This window comes from Rhipicephalus microplus, chromosome 5 (assembly GCF_043290135.1).
Source record: "Rhipicephalus microplus isolate Deutch F79 chromosome 5, USDA_Rmic, whole genome shotgun sequence".
Lineage (NCBI taxonomy): Eukaryota > Metazoa > Arthropoda > Arachnida > Ixodida > Ixodidae > Rhipicephalus > Rhipicephalus microplus.
In genome coordinates this window covers 144,485,854-144,507,861 of record NC_134704.1, presented here as the reverse complement: position 1 = coordinate 144,507,861, position 22,008 = coordinate 144,485,854, and the positions used below count along the sequence as shown (strand labels likewise).

The following is a 22,008-nucleotide window of genomic DNA, read 5'->3' as shown; positions in this document are numbered from 1 at the left end:
GCCGGAGACCGTTGCAGGACAGGTCTTCGTACTCACGATTGAGCAAGGTGTACTTTGAAACATCGGGCAACGAGTTTATTGCTCGAAGCCGTGGGTAGGCCAAATCGCCTTAACAGCTGGCTCCTTGGAATTGTGGATGGGCATTTTATGCAGAACCCCCCACCCCCTTCCCTTACTGGCCAAGCTTGTCATGCAGAGACTGCTCAGAGCACCAGTAAATGCGGCTAGCAGTTTCACAAGCCGACGGCCCAAAACACGAAACCAAGTATGCATCATGCTAATTTCCTTGTTATTAAAACAGTTATATACTCAAGAAGATCGAATAGTAAAATTCTGGTGGTAATCAATTCAAATAGCAGAACACTACTCGAGAAATATTAGAAGATTCAAATATTCGCACACCTCAAGTAATAATATACAAACTGCCATGGTCTTAATGTAAAGACTACAGTAGAGGGAATTAACTTTACTTTGCGACCTGGCGCCTTCTCTTCACCCAGAGGTGGGTGACATCACCACAATAAGAGGAAATGAGGCATTATAATAATATACGAAGGTGGTGAAACTCACATCTCGGCCAGAGTGTATGATTCTGGATGAATGACAGTCATGTCGAGTGGGTTGAAACTGTCGTCCTTGCTGCTGCCTTTTGCAGCTTTGGTAGGCTGCGTCGTCTTTTTTTGGCTGTTGAGAAAAAAGAAGCGTACACTGAAACCGCAAGTATTGGAGGGATGGGGGTTGGCCGTTTCAAACCTCTCTGAAACTTTTACAATCTACAGATATCTACAAGTACGCACAGAAACACCCATGGGCACAACTAGTAAATCTTGGGCCAGTTGGTGCATGGTCAAGTTGAAAATGACGTTACGAGTGAATAAGTGAATACGTAAACAAGAAAAATGTGTTGGGCAAGTGCAAACAATAGCACCCCTCTCCTTCAGTGTCTACAGCCTTCTTCTTGTGAATTTGTCCACGTGTATGTGCTGATACTCCTGTTTTTAAACGTGATCACACAGCACACATACTCTTACATACAGAGCAAACGAGATCCCGAACCCCAAAATTATATTCTTCCTATACCCTTTTAATTCAAGCTTGCGCGAGATGAGTCTACAATTTCATAAAGCAGTTTTACGCATGTGTAAACAAACAATGAATATTGCCACGCACATTTCTTATTTCACTTTTGTTGTAGCATTCGGTTTACGCCAACAAATACTGCTAGCAGTACTCAGCGAAAACCACGCCTTCAATGTTTGATAGCCTCCACGATTGTTGTAGTAGATCATTTTGTTAAGACTGCGTGCAAGACGCAAACGCTCGAGCTTATACCAAAGCTTGTATGACGACCAGTGATATAGCTAAAAAATTCTATGCGTGATGTATATAAGGCAGCGTGTTCCAACGATGACCAGTTGATGGATGGCCGACGCTCTGTTCACCGCTACGTGTGCCAGTGTGTATTACTGTAGTGTGGCTCTCCATTGATCTGCCACACGTCAAGAACCCGTGACAAGACAGTCAACTCTCACTAAATGGAACTTGAAGGGACCAGAAAAATCTGTTTAATTTAACAGGAGTTCCATTTATTGAGAGGAGAACATGGGTGCAGAAGAAAAGGGCGAAAACAACCTTGTCAAATGCACTTGTTCCATTTAAGTAGCAGTTCTATTAAACAGGTTTTAATTTTCTGAAAGTATACTATGTAAGCCAAAGCTAAATACAGTCGGCCCCTCTTAAACGGAACTCGAAGGGGATCCATAAAACTGTTCCATTTATCAGAAGTTTCATTTAAGCAAAATACACTTGTTAAGTGAACCAAGACCTTTATTCAAATAGCACAAACCTCACCTTACTCATGAGGATGAGTAGGAGAAAAAAAAGAGTGAAGAGTGGTTTGTTTGGCAAGCTTGAGTTGTTTTTTCACAAGGTACGCACCCATGCCTGACCTTTATTCAAACAGCACAAACCTCACCTTACTCATAAGGATGAGTAGGAGAAAAAAAAGAGTGAAGAGTGGTTTGTTTGGCAAGCTTGAGTTTTTTTTTTCACAAGGTACCCACCCATGCCTGACAAATAAGCTATAAATTCTGGACAAGCCTCATGCTCAAAATAGCGCTGCACAAGTTCAACAGCCTCTTTAGCATATCGGTTTGGTGGCACCACTGCACTGGCAGTATTGTCATCCCATTCATTGCTGGCAGGCTGATCGTCAACTTGCACTTTAGCAATAATTTCCTCGACAGTCTCTTCCCGAAAGGTACGAACATTTTCATCAATTGATTCGTAGTCCTGCAGAATGAAAGGGGCAGAGGGCACAACCTGACTGAATACTGTCTCAATGTCGGCATCAGCAGGGCTTTCTTCATCAGGTACTGCTTTCTGGCGCTTAAAAGCCAGCATAGTGAAAGCACCTGCATATTGTTGTTGCCTTCACTTGCTCCCAGGCACAAGCCAAAATGTGGATCATCATCATCATCAGCCTGACTACGTCCACTGCAGGACAAAGGCCTCTCCCATGTTCCGCCAGTTAACCCGGTGCTGTGCTTGCTGCAGCGGATTTACACCCGCAAACTTCTTAATCTCATCTGCCCACCTAACCTTCTGTCTCCCCCTAACTCGCTTGCCTTCTCTGGGAATCCAGTTAGATACCCTTAATGACCAGCGGTTATCCTGTCTACACGCTACATGCCCAGCCCATGTCCATTTTCTCTTCTTGATTTCAACTATGATATCCTTCACCCCCGTTTGTTCCCTAATCCACTCTGCTCTCTTCTTGTCTTTTAAGGTTACACCTACCATTTTTCTTTCCATTGCTTGCTGCGTCATCCTCATTTTAAGCTGAACTCTCCTTGTAAGTCTCCAGGTTTCTGCTCCATAGCAAAGTACCAGCAAGATGCAGCTGTTATATACATTTCTCCTGAGGGATAGTGGTAATCTACCTGTCATAATTTGAGAGTGCTTGCCAGATGTGCTCCACCCCATTCTTATTCTTCTAGTTACTTCGATCTTGTGGTTCAGCTCTGCGGTTATTACCAGCCCTAAGTAGACATAGTATTTTACAACTTGGAGTGCACTATTGCTTATCTAGAAGCACTGCTCTTTTCCGAGGTTGTTGTACATTACTTTTGTTTTCTGCAGATCAATTTTAAGACCCACCTTTCTGCTTTCTTTGTCTAACTCCGTAATCATGAGTTGCAATTCGTCCCCTGAGTTACTCAGCAATGCAATGTCATCGGGGAAGCGCAGGTTACTAAGATACTCTCCATTAACTCTTGTCCCTCACTGTTCCCATTCTAGGCTTCTGAAAACGTCCTGTAAGCAAGCGGTAAATAGCAATTGGGAGATTGTGTCCTCCTGCCTTACACCCTTCTTGATTGGTATTCTGTTGCTTTCTTTATGAAGCACTATGGTAGCAGTTGATCCCTTGTAGATATCTTCCAGGATGTTTATATATACTTCATCGACGCCCCGATTCCGCAGTGTCTGCATGACAGCTGATATTTCTACTGAATCAAACACCTTCTCGAAATCTATGAAGGCTATGTATAGTGGTTGGTTATATTCCGAGCATTTCTCTATTACCTGATTGATAGTATGAATGTGGTCGATTGTTAAGTAGCCTGTTTGAAATCCTGCTTGTTCCTTTGGTTGATTGAATTCTAATGTTTTCTTCACTCTGTTAGCAATAACCTTTGTAAATAGCTTGCATACTACAGAGAGGAAGCTGATCGGCCTGTAATTCTTCAAGTCCTCGTCATCTCCTTTCTTATGTATTAGGATGATGTTACCATTTTTCCAAGACTCTGGTACTTTTCCCATCAGGAGACACCTCATAAACAGGGTGGCTAGTTTTTCTAACACAATCTGTCCTCCATCTTTCAGCAGATCTGATGTTACCTGATCCTCACCTGCAGCTTTGCCTCTTTGCATGCTCTCCAAAGCTTTGCTGACTTCTTCTATCATGGCTGGTGGGGTGTCATCTGGGTTACTGCTAGTTCTTATAGTATTAAGGTTATGGTTGTCCCGGCTACTATACAGATCTCTGTAAAACTCCTCCTCTGTTTTAACTATCCTATCCATATTGGTAGTTATTTTACCTTCGTTGTCCCTTAGTGTTTACATCCGATTTTTGCCTATCCCAAGTTTCCTCTTCACTGCTTTGACGCTTCCTCCGTTTTTCAGAGCGTGTTCAATTCTCTCCATGTTATACCTTCTTACATCGCATACCTTATACCTATTAATCAACTTCGAAAGCTCTGCCAGTTCTATTTTGTCTGTTGTACTTGAAACTTTCATGATTTGATGCTTCTTAATGAGATTCTTCATTTCCTGGGAAAGCTTGCCAGTGTCCTGCCTAACTACCCTGCCTCCAACTTCCACTGCACACTCCGTAATGATACTCGTCAGATTATCATTCATTGTATCTATGCTAAGGTTGGTTTCCTCACTAAGAGCCGAGCACCTGTTCTGAAGCGAGACTCTGAATTCCTGCACTTTCCCTCTCAGTGCTAGCTCATTGATTGGCTTCTTGAGTATCAGTTTCTGTCATTCCTTCTTCAAGTCTAGGCGAATTCGAGACCGTACCATTCTATGGTCACTGCATCGTACCTTGCCAACCACTTCCACATCCTGCACGATGCCTGGGTGTGCACTCATTATAAAGCGTATTTCGTTCTTATTTTCGTCATTAGGGCTCCTCCATGTCGACTTGAGCTTTCCTCGTTTTTGGTAGAAGGCATTGAAAATCCATAAATTATTGCGGTCTGTGAATTCTACTAGTAGCTCTCTTCTGGCGTTTTTAGTACCGATGCCATAATCTCCTACTGCCTGGTCTCCAGCTTGCTTCTTCCCTACTTTTGCATTAAAGTCTCCCATCAGTATAGTATACTGTGTTTTTACCTTACTCAGTATACTATACTGATGGGAGACTTTAATGCTGAGTAAGGTAAAAACACAGTATACTATACTGATGGCTGCCAATGAAAATGGATGGCTGCCAATAAATCTATGCTGTAGCATTTCCCGCTGCCTGCTCTCAGCAGCATTCGATAGAGCAACTGTATGTGGTAATGAACTTTAATATTCTGAATAACCCCTTGATCCGTCAGCTAGATCATGTCTGTTGCATCGGCTGGCAAGAACTCCAGAGTGATAGCTTGGAGTCCTTGAACCTGACCGTGGGCTGGGCAGTCATCCACGATGAAGACAACCTTTCTGCCTTGCCTCGTAAATCTTGCGTCTTCCTCCCGTAGCCAGTTTTCGAAAATGGGTCATGGTCATCCACCCTCTTCCGTTTGCGTAGTACGCAACGGGAAGGTGTCGAACGCCTTTGAAACAACACGGGTGCCTTGATTTTCCTATCACCAACAGCTTCAATTTCTCATCTCCTGCCATGTTTGCACCCACCAGCACAGTGATGCGATCTTTATTGCATTTTCCACCACTACAGGCTTCGCCTTTGAACGTGAGAGTCTTTGATGGAAGTGCCTTATAAAAAAGACCTATTTCCTCGACAGTGAAGACGTCTCGCGACTCAAAGCTCATCAAAATTTCCTTAAGCCGCCCCTGTTGCCATTCAGTGCAAATGTCCCTGTTGACTGCACCACTCTCACCTGAGATTAATTTGAAGACTAGGCCATAGCATGTTTTGAAGCGGCTGAGCCTTCCGTCGCTTAGGCCAAAGTTCTTTACACCCATTTGCATGGCGATCTCTCGGGCTTTCTGCTCGAGAATTGGTCCGCTAGTGGGCAAATTGGAACTACGTGCAAGCTTGAACCACAGAAAAAGAACTTTTTCTAGTTGTTCATAAGGCGTCGTCCACATCCACATCCGTTTAGATGTAAAGGTCCCGTTCTTCCTAGATCCACGACAGCGTTGTCAATTTCGGGACGTATTTTTTTGCCACCTTCGTCCTAGGCAGGCCGCTGCGATCGAGCTCTTAAAGAATTTGAAGTTTTTTTTTTTTCAAGTGAGAATGCATGGTGCGGCCGCTTCCTTTCCATCGGGCTGAAATAACACCGTGATCCACCGCACTTAGCCGCACAAATAGGCTTAATGCACAATGGACTCACTGACTGCGCTCCCAGAGCCAGAAGTAGAGGTGTGCGCAGAAACGTCGGCGCGCCGCCTCCGCCGATGTTTTTTGGGGCCTGCCGATGAAACTTTTTTTTAGTAAAGCTGGCTTTCCTTGGCAGTTTATTCTGTCACCAGTAAATTACCGGTCCTTTTTTAATTCTTCCCTCTAGTAAACTGTTGTGTTCCAAGCACCCCTGTGTCACGAGCGAGCCTCCAAACCCGCGAAGGACCGGTTGCTGAAACTGCTTCCAGATGTTGACTCCTCCCCTTCCCCCGCTCGGCGCAAACGAGCCACCGTCGTTTCCCCCGACAGTTCGGCCGCCGCCTCCATCCAAATAGGAATAAACTTGTTTTTAACCGTTTGAGGCTGTCTGAGCTTTTTGGACTACCGCGACCAGCCGACGACAACCCCGGACATAACAGTGGCGACGAGGAAGTGGATTTGGACCAACGCTACGCAACGATATTGACAAGCTACAAGCTATGGCTACGCACGGGCTCCCAAATCCGCTACCCGAATTCAACGGCTCATCATGGTCATCGTGGTTTGGACGCTTGCAATTTTACTTCGAGGCTAACAACATCACTGATGCAGCAATGAAGAGGGCCAATCTGCTAACGCTGTGTGGGGAGCAGACATACGACACAGTCTGTGCCCTGATTCAGCCACGCACTCCAGCAGCCGTTGACTACGACGACAGCGTAGCAGCGCTACAGGAGCACTATGACCCAAGGCCATCGGAGGTCTACTGTCGAGCCCGCTTCCAACGGCGAGACCAACTGGCAGGCGAAAAAGTGGCCGAATACGTAGCGGCTCTCAAAAAGCTCGCTGCTGACTGCAATTTCGGAACGTTGACCGCGACAGCTGCAGCTACTGCGCAGGAGGGAGGATCGACTGCCACACCTGCTAACACCACTATGCTCCCCTTGGACATTATGTTGCGTGACCGTTTTGTGTGCGGACTGCATGACGCAGGCCTACAACAACGCCTGTTCGCGGAGAAAGGTCTCACCTTCTCCAAAGCCTACGACATCGCCCAACGAGCGGAGAGCGCCGGTCACCAGCAGAGGGATATTCGACGGAACGTCGAGCCGGTGCATCACACTAGTCAGCAGTCAGGTCATTCCACGTCTAAGGCGAAATCAAGCAGAAAGACACAGCGCTGTTGGCGATGCGACGACATGAACGATCCCCAGGTATGTCGATACAAGACAGCGACCTGCAATTTTTGCCAAAAACTGGGACACATTGAAAGGGCATGCATCTCGAAGCGCAAACAGCTCGGACCGAAGACTTCAGTGCAACGGAACAACAATGTCGACGCACAGGAGGGCCAGACGCAAGATACAAGCCGAACAGCACTAACGTCATCGGAACTATATGACTCAACCGCCGTTGTGAACCTCGGAGTGAGACCGAAGATTACAACTGAAATTATGGTACACCAGCGCCCTATCAGGTTTGAGGTGGATTTCGGAGCAGCATGTACGCTCATCAGCGAGGACACTTTTCGCGCTACTTGGCGTGAGAACGAGCCAGCTCTCCAGCATGACGACACGCAGCTGAGAACGTGGTCCGGACATTCCCTTCCACTGCTGGGCTGTGCCAACGTAGACGTGTACTACAACGGGCAGACCCATCAGCTCCCCTTGCTAGTCGTCCACGGTTCTGGATCAAGCCTTTTAGGACGAAATTGGTTCACTCCCCTTGGAGTGGTCATTGGCGGAGTTCACCACACACCCAGTTATCCGTCAGTGGAGCAGCTTCAAGATACATACAAAGTGCTTTTCTCCGAAGAAATACCAGGGAACAACGGACCTCCAGTCACACTGGAGCTGCGGGAGGATGCGACGCCGAAATTTTTGAAAGCTAGGTCGGTGCTTCTCGCCCTACAAACGTCAGTCGAGAATGAGCTTGACCGACTGCAGGAACAAGGGATCATCGAACCGACGCAACATTCAGAATGGGCTACACCACTCGTTGTCGTCCGAAAGAAGAACGGTACCCTACGCCTCTGCGGAGACTACCGGAGCACTGTCAACCTGGCGACAAAAGCATCTTCCTACCCACTGCCGACACCGGAAGAGGTTTCTAGCACGCTTCGTGGTGGAAAAATCTTCAGCACCTTGGACTTGACACAAGCCTACCAGCAGCTGAAGGTGAGCGAATCAACGTCTGAACTGCTCACAATAAACACTATTAAGGGTCTTTACAAAGTTAAAAGGCTACCATTCGGAATATCTGCAGCGCCAGCATTCTTCCAGAAATTTATGGAGTCTACACTTAGCGGGATCCCAGGTGTTTGCGTCTACTTGGACGATGTTAATGTCGGTGGCGCCTCCAATGAAGAGCACACAGAACGCTTGGAGCTCATTTTGGAAAGGCTAGCAAATGCTAATTTGCACATCAGTAAAGAAAAATGTGTTTTTGCGGTGCCTGAAGTGAAGTTTCTTGGACATCAAATTGACGCGCAGGGTATCCATCCCACTGAAGACAAAGTGCGTGCAATCACCGAAGCACGAGCGCCTACTAACAAGCAAGAACTGCAGTCGTTTTTGGGGCTATTGACGTTCTACGACCGGTTCTTAGAACATCGGGCTACAGTGGCCAACGATCTATATCAGCTCCTGCAGAAAGAAGTCCCATGGACTTGGTCGCCACGCCACCAAGAGTCATTTGTTGCCCTTAAGCAACTACTTCGCAAGTCGTAGTTCTACTTCGCAACTACTTCGCAAGTCGTACACTACGACGAAAGGAGACCCCTACTACTAGCCTGTGACGCATCACCATACGGAGTGGGAGCAGTTTTCTCCCAAGTTGACGACCAGGGACGGGAAGCCCCGATCGCTTTTGCTTCGCGCACCCTATCGCAGGCAGAGAGGAATTATTCCCAGCTAGATAAAGAGGGACTTGCCATCGTCTATGCAGCAGATCACTTTCGGCAGTACATTACCGGCAGGAAAGTGACTTTCATAACAGATCACCGGCCCTTATTGGGTATTATGGGTCCCCAGAAGCCAATGCCACAGACATTGTCGCCGCGAATGACACGATGGTGCATCAAGATGTTGGCGTACAATTACAAACTCGTACATCGCATGGGGGAAGAAACATTAGAACACTGAAGCACTAAGCCGCCTGCCGCTAGACACCGCAATAGATGAACCACCCCCGCCGGGTGATGTACTCATGTTCGAGGCGCTGCCGAACCCTCCGCTAACAGCTGACACGGTAGCAGCATCAACGCAGGAGTGCACTGTCTTGAAGGAAGTCTACGCAGCTATACAAGAAGGCAACGTGCAGAAGCTAAAGGGTGAACACTTCAACGCTTACCGCAAGCGAGCTGCGGAGTTGAGCACTCATCGCGGTTGCGTCACCTTGGGATCAAGAGTTGTAATTCCAGCGGCACTTCGCGAACAGGCCATGTCGCTTGTCCACGCAGGTCATCGAGGCATTGTTGCCATGAAAAAGTGCGCCAGAAGTTATATGTGGTGGCCTGGTATCGACCATGATATAGAATTAACAGTTCACGATTGCCAGCGTTGCCAATGCAACCACAGAAGCCCGCCAAGAGCCCCTATTCCTGAATGGGAAAGACCAGACACGCCTTGGCACACCCTGCACATTGATTTTGCTGGACCTATCGAAGGGTGTTCGTTCCTGGTGGTTGTAGACGCATACACCAAGTGGCTGGAGGTAAAACAAATGGCTACAACGACATCGGCAGCAGTTATCGACACTTTGCGGTCGTTGTTTGCAACGTTTGGCCTACCGCGCAAGGTGGTCTCGGACAACGGCACTCCGTTTGTGTCCACGGAGATTCCCAAGTTTTACAGCGACAACGGCGTCTCGTCTGTTACATCAGCTCCTTACCACCCGGCTACGAACGGACAAGCCGAGCGCTACGTGGCTGAGCTAAAGCGCGCCCTTACTAAAGACCAAACTGGGACAATGCAACACCGCATCGTGCGCTTTCCTTCAGACAGCACAACACTGTTCAAAGCACTACTGATCAAACGCCAGCGAAATTGATGTTCGGACGAGAAATGAGAACCCAGCTGACAGCAATTGTCCCGGAGCCCTCAGCGAAAGCACCGTCGGAGGAAGAAAAGCTCCCGCATAGCAGGAGAAATGAAAGTGGACAGCGCATATACGCCCGCCAGTTCCACAGAAAGCCCGGCTGGGTTGAAGCGACGGCACTCAAACGCATAGGTTTGCGGTCATGGCTCGTCGACATTGGTGGAAAGGCCACACGCCGCCACCTTAATCAGCTACGCCGTTCAGGTAATTTGCCAAGGGAACCTCCCATTCAAGCAGCCACCTCGACGGAAGCTTCGTTCCACTTAGCCTGGCATCTCGCACCAGATGAATCGGCGCCACCGCCCGCCGGCCCTGAACACAAGAGAAACGACACCCAGCGAGCGGAGGCTTCTCTTCCTAGTGCGTCCAGAGCGTCTACGCGCCCACGGCGGCCCCCAGATCGCTTCCAAGCGACAAGCTAAGGAGGGAGGAGATGTGTTCCAAGCACCCCTGTGTCACGAGCGAGCCTCGGAACCCACGAAGGACCGGTTGCTGAAACTGCTTCCAGATGTTGACTCCTCCCCTTCCCCGCTTGGCGCAAACGAGCCACCGTCGTTTCCCCCGGCAGTTCGGCCGCCACCTCCATCCGAATAGGAATAAACTTGTTTTTAACCGTTCAAGGCTGTCTGAGCTTTTTGGACTACCGCGACCAACGCGTACGTCTATGGGCCGACGACAACCCCCGACATAACATAAACGCATCGCAATCAATTTGCCTGCCGGTTACAGTTAAATAACTGGATCAGAAAAGACGCCGGGCCTGCGCGGAAGGCCCACCACAGTCGCAGTGAAAGCTAGAAGAGCGGCCTTTCAGAGCCTTTTCTAAACACTCATTGCGTAACTGTTGCAAGCACACTTGCTTGAAACCCACTACGGCATTAATAATAAAAATTTTAGGGTAGTAGGCTGGTATTCGCTCTGCAATTTTTCGTCATTTTTTTAGAAGCGTGGTATGCGCTAAATACTTGCAAAGGATTTTGTGCCAATTGTTCATGCAGTGACTGAAGATGATGAGGAATTGTGCCTGAAGTGTGTATGCGCCACAGTTATTGGCTGAACAAGAACAATATCTTTTGTTATGGGTTGGAGCATTAGACGACCCACACGCTACGCTATCCACATTGTGCGATGACTGGTTAATTGTTCGAAATTTCGCTGTTTTAAAACGCTTTTTAAGTCGTATTAACGCGATTGCTTTCCCGACATCAACCTTGCCTAAGGCAAGCTTGCCTACAAGTCCCAAGCACTGGTGTGGCTCAGTGGTAGAATACTGGGCAGGCACCCAGCGAACGAGCCCCACTATGTCATTAATGCGGATAAAACACTAAGTACGTAATGTCCTGTGTTTCCTCCGCTTTGTCATGCACTCGTCGACAATCAAATCGAGTAATCTGCGCCTAACTTCACCCGTGTTCTACCTTCGACTAAATTTAACTAACTAAATCTAGATTCCAATTTTTCTCAACGGTGTTTGAAACAGTACATCACTAACGCAGCTTGCTGTGCGAGTTGATTCATAATATTCGGAAGACGAATCCAACAAAAGACACGAAGACAACAAAGGAGAACAACCGCAGAGAGCAAGCATTGGACTTCAAACACAATGTTTATTGCAGAAAGCCCATGCACACACAACCCAGCAACGCGTGCATAAATTATGCTATTTGAGTAATTTGACAATTGCACACCTAACAGTGCACAGGTGTTAAGGTGTTACAAACAGCACATTTTAATGAAACACTATTGAGTCGACGATACCGTGCAATCACTATCTAATAATGCGAATTCTTTATTTGTAAGGAAAACTCATGGATGATTTACACATAACACTTTGCCATGTTTTGTTTTATTTTGAAGGGTTTAAATACTTTACGTTCAAGCTTATTTTTAATTCCTTTGCCAATGGCACTTATTGATTTGAAATTAGGGACATAGAGCCATTTCAGTGCAGCGGTGAGTTTCCACCAGTACCTGTAGGGAGTAGAATGCGGTGTTTACGCAGTCTGTCATTGAAGCTGATTGGTTCTTCTGACCTTTGTAGACACGACCACATTACAAGGAAATTCCGAAATTCATGTACGACTGCGCTGCAAAGGCTGTAGCTGCGCACCCCTGATTTCAAATCAGGGTGCCATAAAGAAGGAATTGAGAAATAACATTTAACATGAAAGTTGCAAAGCCTATTAATATAATAAAAAAGGCAATGTGACATATGCGACGCGAACCCTCAGTTTTAAGTCAACAGACACACGTGGCGTTGATATTTTGGCTTTGTGGAAATGCGCTGTTTGCGACACCTTGACATGCTTAGTTCTTGGCTTTGTATTGTCAAATCTGCAACATACTAGGCTCTGATAGCCCATTTACACATGCGCTGATGGTTCATGCGTGTGGGGGCTTAATTTATTAAATATTTAGTTGTTAATCTCGCACTTGTCCTCTCTGGTTCCTTTGCTGTTTTCGTGCTTTTGAATGGTTTCTTATGAAGTATAGTTCGCTAAGGATCATCCCTTTTATTGTCATGCGAGTAACGTAACAACTGTCCTCACACACTTCCTCTTCTCCTGATAGCTTCCAATCATGTGCATATACGAATTGACTTCATCAACACAAGACTTGCGCTGTTTCACCATTCATCCTCAAACTATACAGACCGATCGACTTCCTTTCATGAAAGCCTGTTGTACGAAATAATCAGAAAGATCATCTGAATTGTTCATAGTGTTTTATTGTAGATCATCGTTATGCGAGCAATCGAAGAATTGATAAAACAGCCAAATAAAGAAAGAACCCTCGGTATGACAGATTACGAAACGGCATTAAACTCTCAAAATATATATCAGCGGTTCTAGAAGTGCTGTGTCCAGTCGTTCTGGCACAGGAGATTCGCAAAGATGGGGTCGAGGCAGCGTTAAGACACTAAATTTCCATAAAGGGCCAGTAAACAAACTCCGACTTTTCTTTTACACCCCCCCATACAAGCTCGGTAATTCGTAGATTAGACCGCAGCGATCACGTTTCCTGAATATTACAGCGCTGCGTACCGCCCAGAGCCTCTATTTCGAAAAACGATTCCTGCGCATCTTTCGTACGCCTGATCGACCCCCTTGCACGCGCAGTGACGTCAACTCGGCGATCGGCGATGTGACGCAGCACGCCAATTGGTATAAATCAGCTGTGAAAAAACAGTAGTGAAGTCAATGTCAGTTCCTGTTCCCACCCACAACTACGAAACTGCCCCTTGTTTTTTGGCACTGCGGTGAAAGAACCAGACTCGCAGTTGTCGCGTGTATGCGTACACTCCTCTCTCAGCTTCTCGCTCAGCTCAGTACACTCCTCGCTCAGCTCAAGGAGAAATCAGTACGACTGATTTCTCGTCTGCTTCGTTTGTAAATTGACCTTACAACCGTAAGAGCTTCAATTTTAATTGTATGAGGACCCCCTTTCCCAACTTCAGATGTCAAAGTTAGATAAAATAAATGAGCCTAATATCATTTAAATACGGTAACCCCCTTTCCCCAATGCAGAAAAGCACGAATCAAAGAAAAAAATTCATGCGTGTTGCTGTACAGCGCCTTCTTTCAATTTGGTGAAGCAGTTCCGTAAAACCAATTTTCGCACTAAAACTTGCATTAAAAATAGGCAAATAATTCAGAAGTGCTACACTAAATTATACCATATATATCAAAATAATTTTTGCTGGTTAGCGAGTTCAATACATGTGAGGTGGACTGTAAACTTAATTAAGAACTCAAGTTGTCTTACACCAATGAGGCACTGGAAGCAAAACTGTTATTCCTTAAGCGATTCACAAGTACTATGGTATGTTTTGTATAGTACAAACTGGTAGGGATACCCGATTATTGTTCGAATAATCAGAAGTGTCAGATCCAACAGAAATGGGACTTGGGGCAACGTGTCAGGAAAAGTAGACACAGCAAATTACAAGCTGCATTCCCACGTCTAACATAAACATGGGCTGCAAACAGAAAAGGTACGAGCCGTCTGCTCATCTCTGTTGAGACAGGCCGCATGACCACACCCAGTTGATCGAGTATGCAGTGCCTGCAGAGTTGCGCAGCCCCTTGTGAGGCCCCGCATCGGCCTTTTGTGTGGCAGAGAACGTTTCGTCTTTACCCAAGTGATGACCATCGAGTAACCTTGCACCATCTCGTACTCAGGTAGAAGATGCAGTGTCCAGGGCCTTTGGACATTGTTCATTATGACATGTTGGTAGCGCAAACAAGCGGGATGGTGGTTTTCATAAAGAACACTGCTGGTGTGTCAGTTCACCCTCCATATCACTTTTAAACTGTGTTTTTTACTACACCAGATGTAGGTTGACCCTTTTGCTTGTAACCCGCCTCCCTTTTCTTGTACACTCTAGCCTCATCATACCAATGTTGCATTTTACATAAAAATACGTTCATTATATGCAAAAATTCATTATAAAAAGTATATTCCTAACAGTATTCATATTGTAATATAGTCTCCATTTGTACCATTATAACCAATAGTTCATTATATCAGGGTACGTTATATTGAGGTCTGAGTGCACATTTTTTTGCTATGATTAAACCAAAGTTTCAGCCTGTGCTTGTTTGCGTGCCTTCTTGCTTTGTTGCATTTGCTTGTGCTGCAAAGTTGTCATAATAAACCTATATCAAGTAGGCTGTCTATCAAATCTTCTGCATTATGCTTTATACAGAGCTTCACGATGGCCCTGACAGCAAAAATGCACTCATAGTGTCTATATGGTTTCTAGTATCACAATAACGAGATATTCTAAAGGTCAGGAGTCGATAGACATGAAAATGCTTGAAAGCTCACCCAGTGCTTTCACCAGCGGGCTTTGCCCCCGACGCAGTTTGGGGAAAGACCTTAACGAATCCCGCGCATTGCTCAAAGGCCTTGCTGCCCAGGCGTTTGACCTTGAGCAGCTGCTGGCGGTTGCGGAAGGGACCGTTGGTCGTCCGCCACTCCACAATGTTGCGGGCCGTGCCTGCGTTCAGCCCAGACACCTTCCTGCAGAGACAATGGGTAATGTATCATACGCTGGGTTACGTATTTATCTGCTTGTTTGGCTTTGAAATGCCTAAAGTTTCCTGGTAAAGGCTTGACATCCTACCATGACAATACGCAGTGTTCATGTCTTTCGAGGCGGTCAAAACCACTCCCACACCCTAAGCTAACTAAGTGCCAGGAAGTTGGCTGGCAGCAATTTCAAACACATTCATTCTCGTGCCTATACATTTATGCACGTATATACCCCAACACGATTGGTCCGCACTGCTTACATTGTGGGTCGGTAGCCACACTCAATCACATTCTCTGGGCCTGCAGGGAAGATCCCCCCTCTTCTGATCTTGCTTGCCAGAAGGTTGGGAGGCGGTTCTGACCTTCACCAGCTTGGCAGTTCAGCACCAGGTCATACAAGGTGCAGAGGAGGCGACCTCCAGGTTCAGCCTGGCGGATAACCTACTTTCGTAACTCTGACAACAATAAAGTTGTGTTCTCTCACTCTCTTGAATCTAGGTGCTCAGCATGATTGGCGCTTCATCAGGCATTTTCATTTTAACTTAGTGTAAGCTTGACCTAGTGTAGGCTTGTCCATAGCAATGCTAGATAAAGTACAGTACAGTACCATCAACATGCTGACTCATCATCCCTGGCTGAATTTACCGGAAGTGTGTGGACGAGCGCAGCTCATTGATAACAGTTTATTGGGAGCTTTGTGGAAGAATCAGCAGTTTACAATGGGTATAGGCACTATTATTTTTCATACTCAGAACAACCCAATCCAGTTTTTGTTGCTGATTGACTGACATGAGTCATAACAACTACAGTGTAGTAGCATGTGTACAAAAAAGGAAAGTTTTCTTTGTTAGACACAATAAAATGAGAACTAACAGACAATGATGCCAAGAAAAGTATTGGGAATGTTGAGGCTAGTGCAAATATTTGTAATTGAATGAACATAACAGTATTCGAATTCCCTTCAATCTAAAATTTAAGGTTTTGAAATTTTAAAGTATTCCAAACGAATTAATAGATGCATTTTATTCCGCATACAACTCCCTGTAAAGTTGGTTTCATTATAGTGGAAGTGGCTAAGCCTTGAAAGCCTTCATTCAGGTGCATATTAGCCCACATGTAAACCCCTGAAATGGTGTTTGACTGTAGTGAAGAGTTGCTAAACCGTGAAAACACCAGTTCAGAAGAAATGAGCACTTCCACAAATCCCCACTTCAAGTGCTAATGAACACATTATCCTCTCATCGATTCATTACTTTTTAAGTTTCAAAGCTTGTAATACCGACTTAAATGCTCCAAGTATCGTAAATGTTAAAACGTGACATATTTTACAGGTTATCACTAGCATTCTATCGAAGAACAAATTCTGCTACTATTCAAACTTGCTTCCACTTCCTTTGAACAACAAAAAAGCGGCATTTGCACAGGTCTTGTTATAACTTTCAAAAAATCATGTGCAAGTTAGCTAGGTCATGACAGATATGCCCATTTTTTTTATAATATGTGAGATAAAACAGTCGAAGCAGATTCGAAATTATTCGAACAAAATTACTATTTGCTGCAAATTCACTTGGAACCTATATAAATTCACTATTCGTGTATAAGCCTAGTGGTGTTAGTAGTAAATGTAATGTTAATGTGAAGGAAGAGAAAGTGGACAAAAGGATAACACCGCCAGCAGGAAGTGAACCTGTGACCTTCGAATAATGCGTCCGATGCAAATATAACTAAATCGTTGAATATGCGCTGCTATGCATGCACTGCAGCAATAGCCGATTCGCCGGTTCCTGAAAACTGCTATGTTTTCTAATTAATTGTAAGTCGAATGTTTTTCTCTAGATCCAACAAAGTCTGCAAGATACGGCAATGCCGCTTCTGTACACCCACCTGAGCGTCAACTCGGGGCAGACGTTAATGTCGACTCCAACAAAGCTGACGCATTCCACGACGACTCCCTCCAGGGCACTCTTCAACAGTGACTCAGTCACGTCATGCTGCAGGCAGAAAAAGAAAGAGCAGAATCTCGACAATTCAAAAACTGTAATGTAACTGAATGATGATTGATTTATTAATATGTGGGGTTTAACGTCCCAAAACCACGATATGACTATAAGAGACGCCGTAGTGGAGGGCTCTGGAAATTTCAACCACCTGGGGTTGTTTAACGTGCACCCAAATCTGAGCACACCGGCCTACAACAATTACGCTTCCATCGGAAATGCAGCCGCCACAGCCGGGATTTGAACCCGCGACCTGCGGGTCAGCAGCCGAGTACCTTAGCGACTAGACCACCGCGGCGGGGCTAACTGTACTGCAACTGTACAACACGTCTATGCAAATTTGAACGCACTCAGACAGAAAAACAGCTCTTGCAAACCAAATCGCAAAGATCTGGCCAATGGCAAATTAGAAGAAAATATCTAGCACCTTAAAAAAATAAGATCTGAATGTCACTGCCTTTATTCTCAATTTTCAGAAAACTGCAAGAAAGTACAATTGTCAACAATAGACATGTAACAAAACAATGCTCAAGCTGCTGTAAGCTATCTTGTATCCTTGTATCTGCCCCGTATTCGTATCTGCCCTATTCGTGCATCAGTTACAAAGTTTTGTCCGACGTCGCAACTCTGATCTCTTTTCTAGTCCTGACGAAAGCGCTGAAAACTAAGCAGGGAAGGATGGCACAGGGAAAGAAAATACGTCATGCACGCCTCGTGACCTTGACCCCTTTCTCTCTCTTTTTTTCTTCAAATACGTGGCTTTCACAGCTTCCCGCGGCGGCCCCTATAATGACTGAAGGCGCCATGCTCAAATCAGCCAATGGCAGATAGAATGGCTGTGACAAGTAATTTTTGAGCTTGTGGCGTCATTTGCAAAGTGAAAAGAGCAATTTTTAACTGCCTTTGAAAATTTGTGAATTTCATGCCATGCGCTGCGCCAATAGGCTCGCGTGTTCTCGGTAGCATTGGCTAGCGATCAGCAGCGTTTTCTGACCATGCTCAATAACTGTTGCTCGGCCCCTTTAAATTTGAAGTAGGGCTTTATGGCAGAGCGGATTTCTCTTGAACAGATGCTTTCAAGGCTGAGCACCCCTACACCGCAGTGAAATTACCTTTACAGGGGGTTACATGCTGATTAATAAACATTTATTCATTCTTTGCGATTACTTCAAAATTTTCAATAATTTAAAGTCAAATTGAAGTGAATTCGAATACTTTACTATTCGTTCGAATATTCGAAGCATTAGAATACTTGCAAAGACTTAGCTGTAACTCAACCGCAAGGTAAGGAATGGCAGGAGGGCTGACTCTAACTCTTCTTGAATATAAACAGTGCCTTGTTGGAACTGCTGCTTGCATCTGATGCCTATTACATTGTGCGATTACTGAAAGTCCATACAAAGCAACGTAAATTTACATTGATAAGAGAAAAGTGGCAGCACTTTTTAAATCATTCCCAAGGGGTTTAGGGACATCTTTACGTGGCGCCATCTCTCTTCGTCAGCAAGGGCGTCCTGCCATAAATGAAAAATAAAAAATACCCCCCCCCCCCCCCCCAAATGTCATATTTCTTGAAAAGAGCTAGTTACAAAAAAATAACTCCCAGTTATGTGCAGCAGAGACCTACTAAAACAATTTTGTAAAATTGCAGTAACACACTAAACAATGTGAGGCTTCCCAGGACAGTTGAACACCGCCCATGAGAAACACCTGGAGCCCCGTTGTAAAGTATTGTACACTCTGGGAAGCCACACACTTTGCAGTGCGACACTGTAATGTTACCGGAATGTTCCAATAAGTGTCTGCTATATGTTACCGGGAGTCCCTTTTGGTAACTAAGTCCCTTTTGGTAACTAAGGTAACAGATACGACTTTTTTTGCCTATTTTCGATGGTGCTACATGCACGTGTCCCAAACTTTTGGTCATTGACTGTCTCAGTATGAGAACTCTTTGCTAAGAACAGCCCAGTTTACATGAATGCCGAGGCAGTAACAGTTTAATGGCAGAGTTTGAAAACCTCACGCTTACTTGGTACATGCCAACTCCGAGGTGCTTGGGCTCCACCTTCACGTACTCCAGCAAGGGGTCTTGCAATCTCCGCGCTATGCCAACTGCAAAATGTTGTTGTGGAAAGTGCGGCCCAAGGCAACCACACATTTAAGTGACATTATTGAATACAATGGTCCAGTGAAATCCCAGGTATTATGCACAAGGTTATGGTGAAAAAATGAAATACAGTACAACCTCATTAATTTGAAGTCACTCGGGGCACAAGAAATCTTCGAATTAAGCGGGTTTTTGAATCAACAAAACATACAGACGCTATTCCAAGTAATCAGTGCTTGTCATTTGCTGTGCCAGGTAGCTTGCGGCTCCAAAGGTTATGTTTTCCAGCAATACCTGGTCTTAATATTGCCGCAAGCACAGAGGCACAGTGACAAAGAAAAAAAAAACACTGTCGTGATTAACCAAAATGTGTGCCTGCAAAAAACAAAATTCCTTCACTGCAACACAGTAGTGACATGCGAGCAGCATGTCACCTCCTTCTCACTGCGTCAGCCCGTCATGATGCGACCATTCGCACATTCTTTCTAGTATAATTACGAATTTAATAATGGCCAGTATAATGAAACTCTCGATGAGTTCTAGCTGAAAAAAATTATCTAAAACTTTTAACTTGGTTCTCAAAGTAGTAGTTGCTGGCAAGAACTCCACCAGCAGCCCTCAGCGGGTCACATGACCCAGAAGCGGCACCGAGGTCCAAAGCGATTTCCCTCTCCGCGCCTTAAAGACGACGGCAACCACTGCATCTCCACTGCTAACCTCTGCACTGAGAAAGGAGGACTCTACGAGACAGCTTTCTTTTTTATTCCCTCTCTCTCCACGCACGGCCTTGAAAGGAGAAGGGCTCTACGGAAAAGGGAGAAGCGTAGCACAGGCGCGTCGCAGATCGACATTTCAGAGAGAGCAAACAATCCGTTACAGTCTTTTTATTTCCTTTTCTTGTTTTCCTTCTTCGCGCGCAGCGTTGACAGGTGCCGCCGTTGACAGGTGCTGAGAGCATTTTCGGAGCGTGGTATGTTTGAATTGACCGTTGCAAGTGCTAGCGTGTTATGATTACAGAGAGTTTTCACCCATTGGAATAGACATAGGTTTAACAGGACCTCAGCGTGAGTTCGAATTAACCGGAAGTTCGAATTAAGTGCGTTCAAATTAATGAGGTTCGACTGTGTTTATTTTTCGTCGCACGCGTGGTCGCGTAGCAGTACTTCGGGCCGAGAGGCGCTTTCCTTCTTTGTATGCTTATAGGTGTGCGCCCATCTGACCAGAAATTGCCACAACCTGTTATAATCGATATAACGAAATAATGGATATAACGAAATAATTGTGGCTCCCCTTTGACTGTTATAACGAGGTTTGAGTGTACTTCAAAGTAGAGGTGTGACATGCCCATTTCATTGGGTTTTTTTCTGGTGTGTGCATGTGATGTGGTCCTGTGTTGCTAGCCTAAATAAGCTTACTTAGCACATCTTTCTATACAAGCTCAGTTAGTACCATGCCTTTATAGTTGAGAACGGCCAAAAACACAAGACACAAAAATGCAAAAACATAAGGATGGGCAACGACGCCTGTCCTTGTGTTTTTTTAGCTACGAACGCACACCAACTCACTGAACTGTCAGTGTACAACGCTAATTGCAAAAAGCATTCTCTGTATCGAGCTGTGCTTCAACAAATTCCTTTACCAGATGAGTGAGTTACAACTACTCTATCACTTACTTTTCTTAGACAATTTTTTCAACCTTCGCCATAGAAATGCAACAAGAATCGGAGAAACAAAAGAGCTCACCTGCACTGCGGATGTTCGGGTCAAGGCCAGGGAGCTCGGCTTCGGCATCCTTGGTGACTGAGTAGATGGAGACGCCGCTCTCTTCCACTGTGCTGCATTTATGTCTGTTTTAATATTTGCTTCTGGTCCTGTTTTTCTAACATATAATCTACTCATCTCTATGCAAATCTTTATATCCCTTATGTGCTAACCTGCTTGTGTAAACTGAGTTTTTAGTAGCAGTTCAAGGGTTTACTTAAAATTACTTCATTGTAATTGGAAGGATTGGAAAAAGGAAGTCAAGCAAAGTAATTTACTAAAACACATGAAAACTACAGTTAAGCCAAATCATAACAAAATTGCATCTTACATGAAAATAAGTTTGTTATATCTAAAGATTTGTTATAACGTAATTTCCTAGCCCCACATCTATTGCAAGACTACTATTCATTTACTTCGTCATAACCGATATTTCGGTGTATGTGGGTTTGTTATATAGACGTTTGGGTATCACTATGAACTAGTTTCATAACAAACAATGAGCAGCGAGAAGCCTCTTGATGCATAACGCCTGCTATAGCTAATTTTTGCCAACTACTGACTATGGTTACAAATATATAGCTTCATGTTGGCCACCACTGACAGCGATTTCCCGACGTTTCACGTGCCAAAACAGTGATAAAACAATGAGGCACCGTGTGTTGGAGGGATGCGGAAATTTCAACAGTCTATGGTTCTTTGACGTGAAATAATACAAGTACATAGGCCTCCAATGCTTTCACCTACTGAAAATGATATTGTTGGCAAGCATCGGCAGCCAATTCCTTGCAGACAGCAGAGTTCATGCAAGAAAGTTTACTGCAATTTAATTTTCTTATCATCTTTAATTTTTTTCAATACTCTGACTGAATACGAGATAATTTTCTACCGGTTGAGATGTCATACTCATTGCACTTCTTTCAATAAAGAAAACAATGACTTAATGC

At 45.1% G+C, this 22,008-nt stretch overlaps 1 protein-coding gene across 4 annotated transcripts in view; it reads right to left on the bottom strand.

Moving 5' to 3' along the window:
• Nucleotides 1-22,008, bottom strand: part of LOC119174202 (S1 RNA-binding domain-containing protein 1) — a 174,308-nt gene that overhangs the window by 16,023 nt on the left and 136,277 nt on the right. For all 4 annotated transcript variants that reach the window (XM_075896012.1, XM_075896013.1, XM_075896010.1 and 1 more), the window contains 5 exons: nt 21,044-21,135; nt 19,223-19,305; nt 17,081-17,187; nt 14,990-15,184; nt 571-684 (listed from right to left, as the gene is read on the bottom strand). In XM_075896012.1, coding sequence (XP_075752127.1) covers nt 571-684; nt 14,990-15,184; nt 17,081-17,187; nt 19,223-19,305; nt 21,044-21,135 — 591 coding nt within the window. The remainder of the gene's footprint in view (nt 1-570; nt 685-14,989; nt 15,185-17,080; nt 17,188-19,222; nt 19,306-21,043; nt 21,136-22,008) is intronic.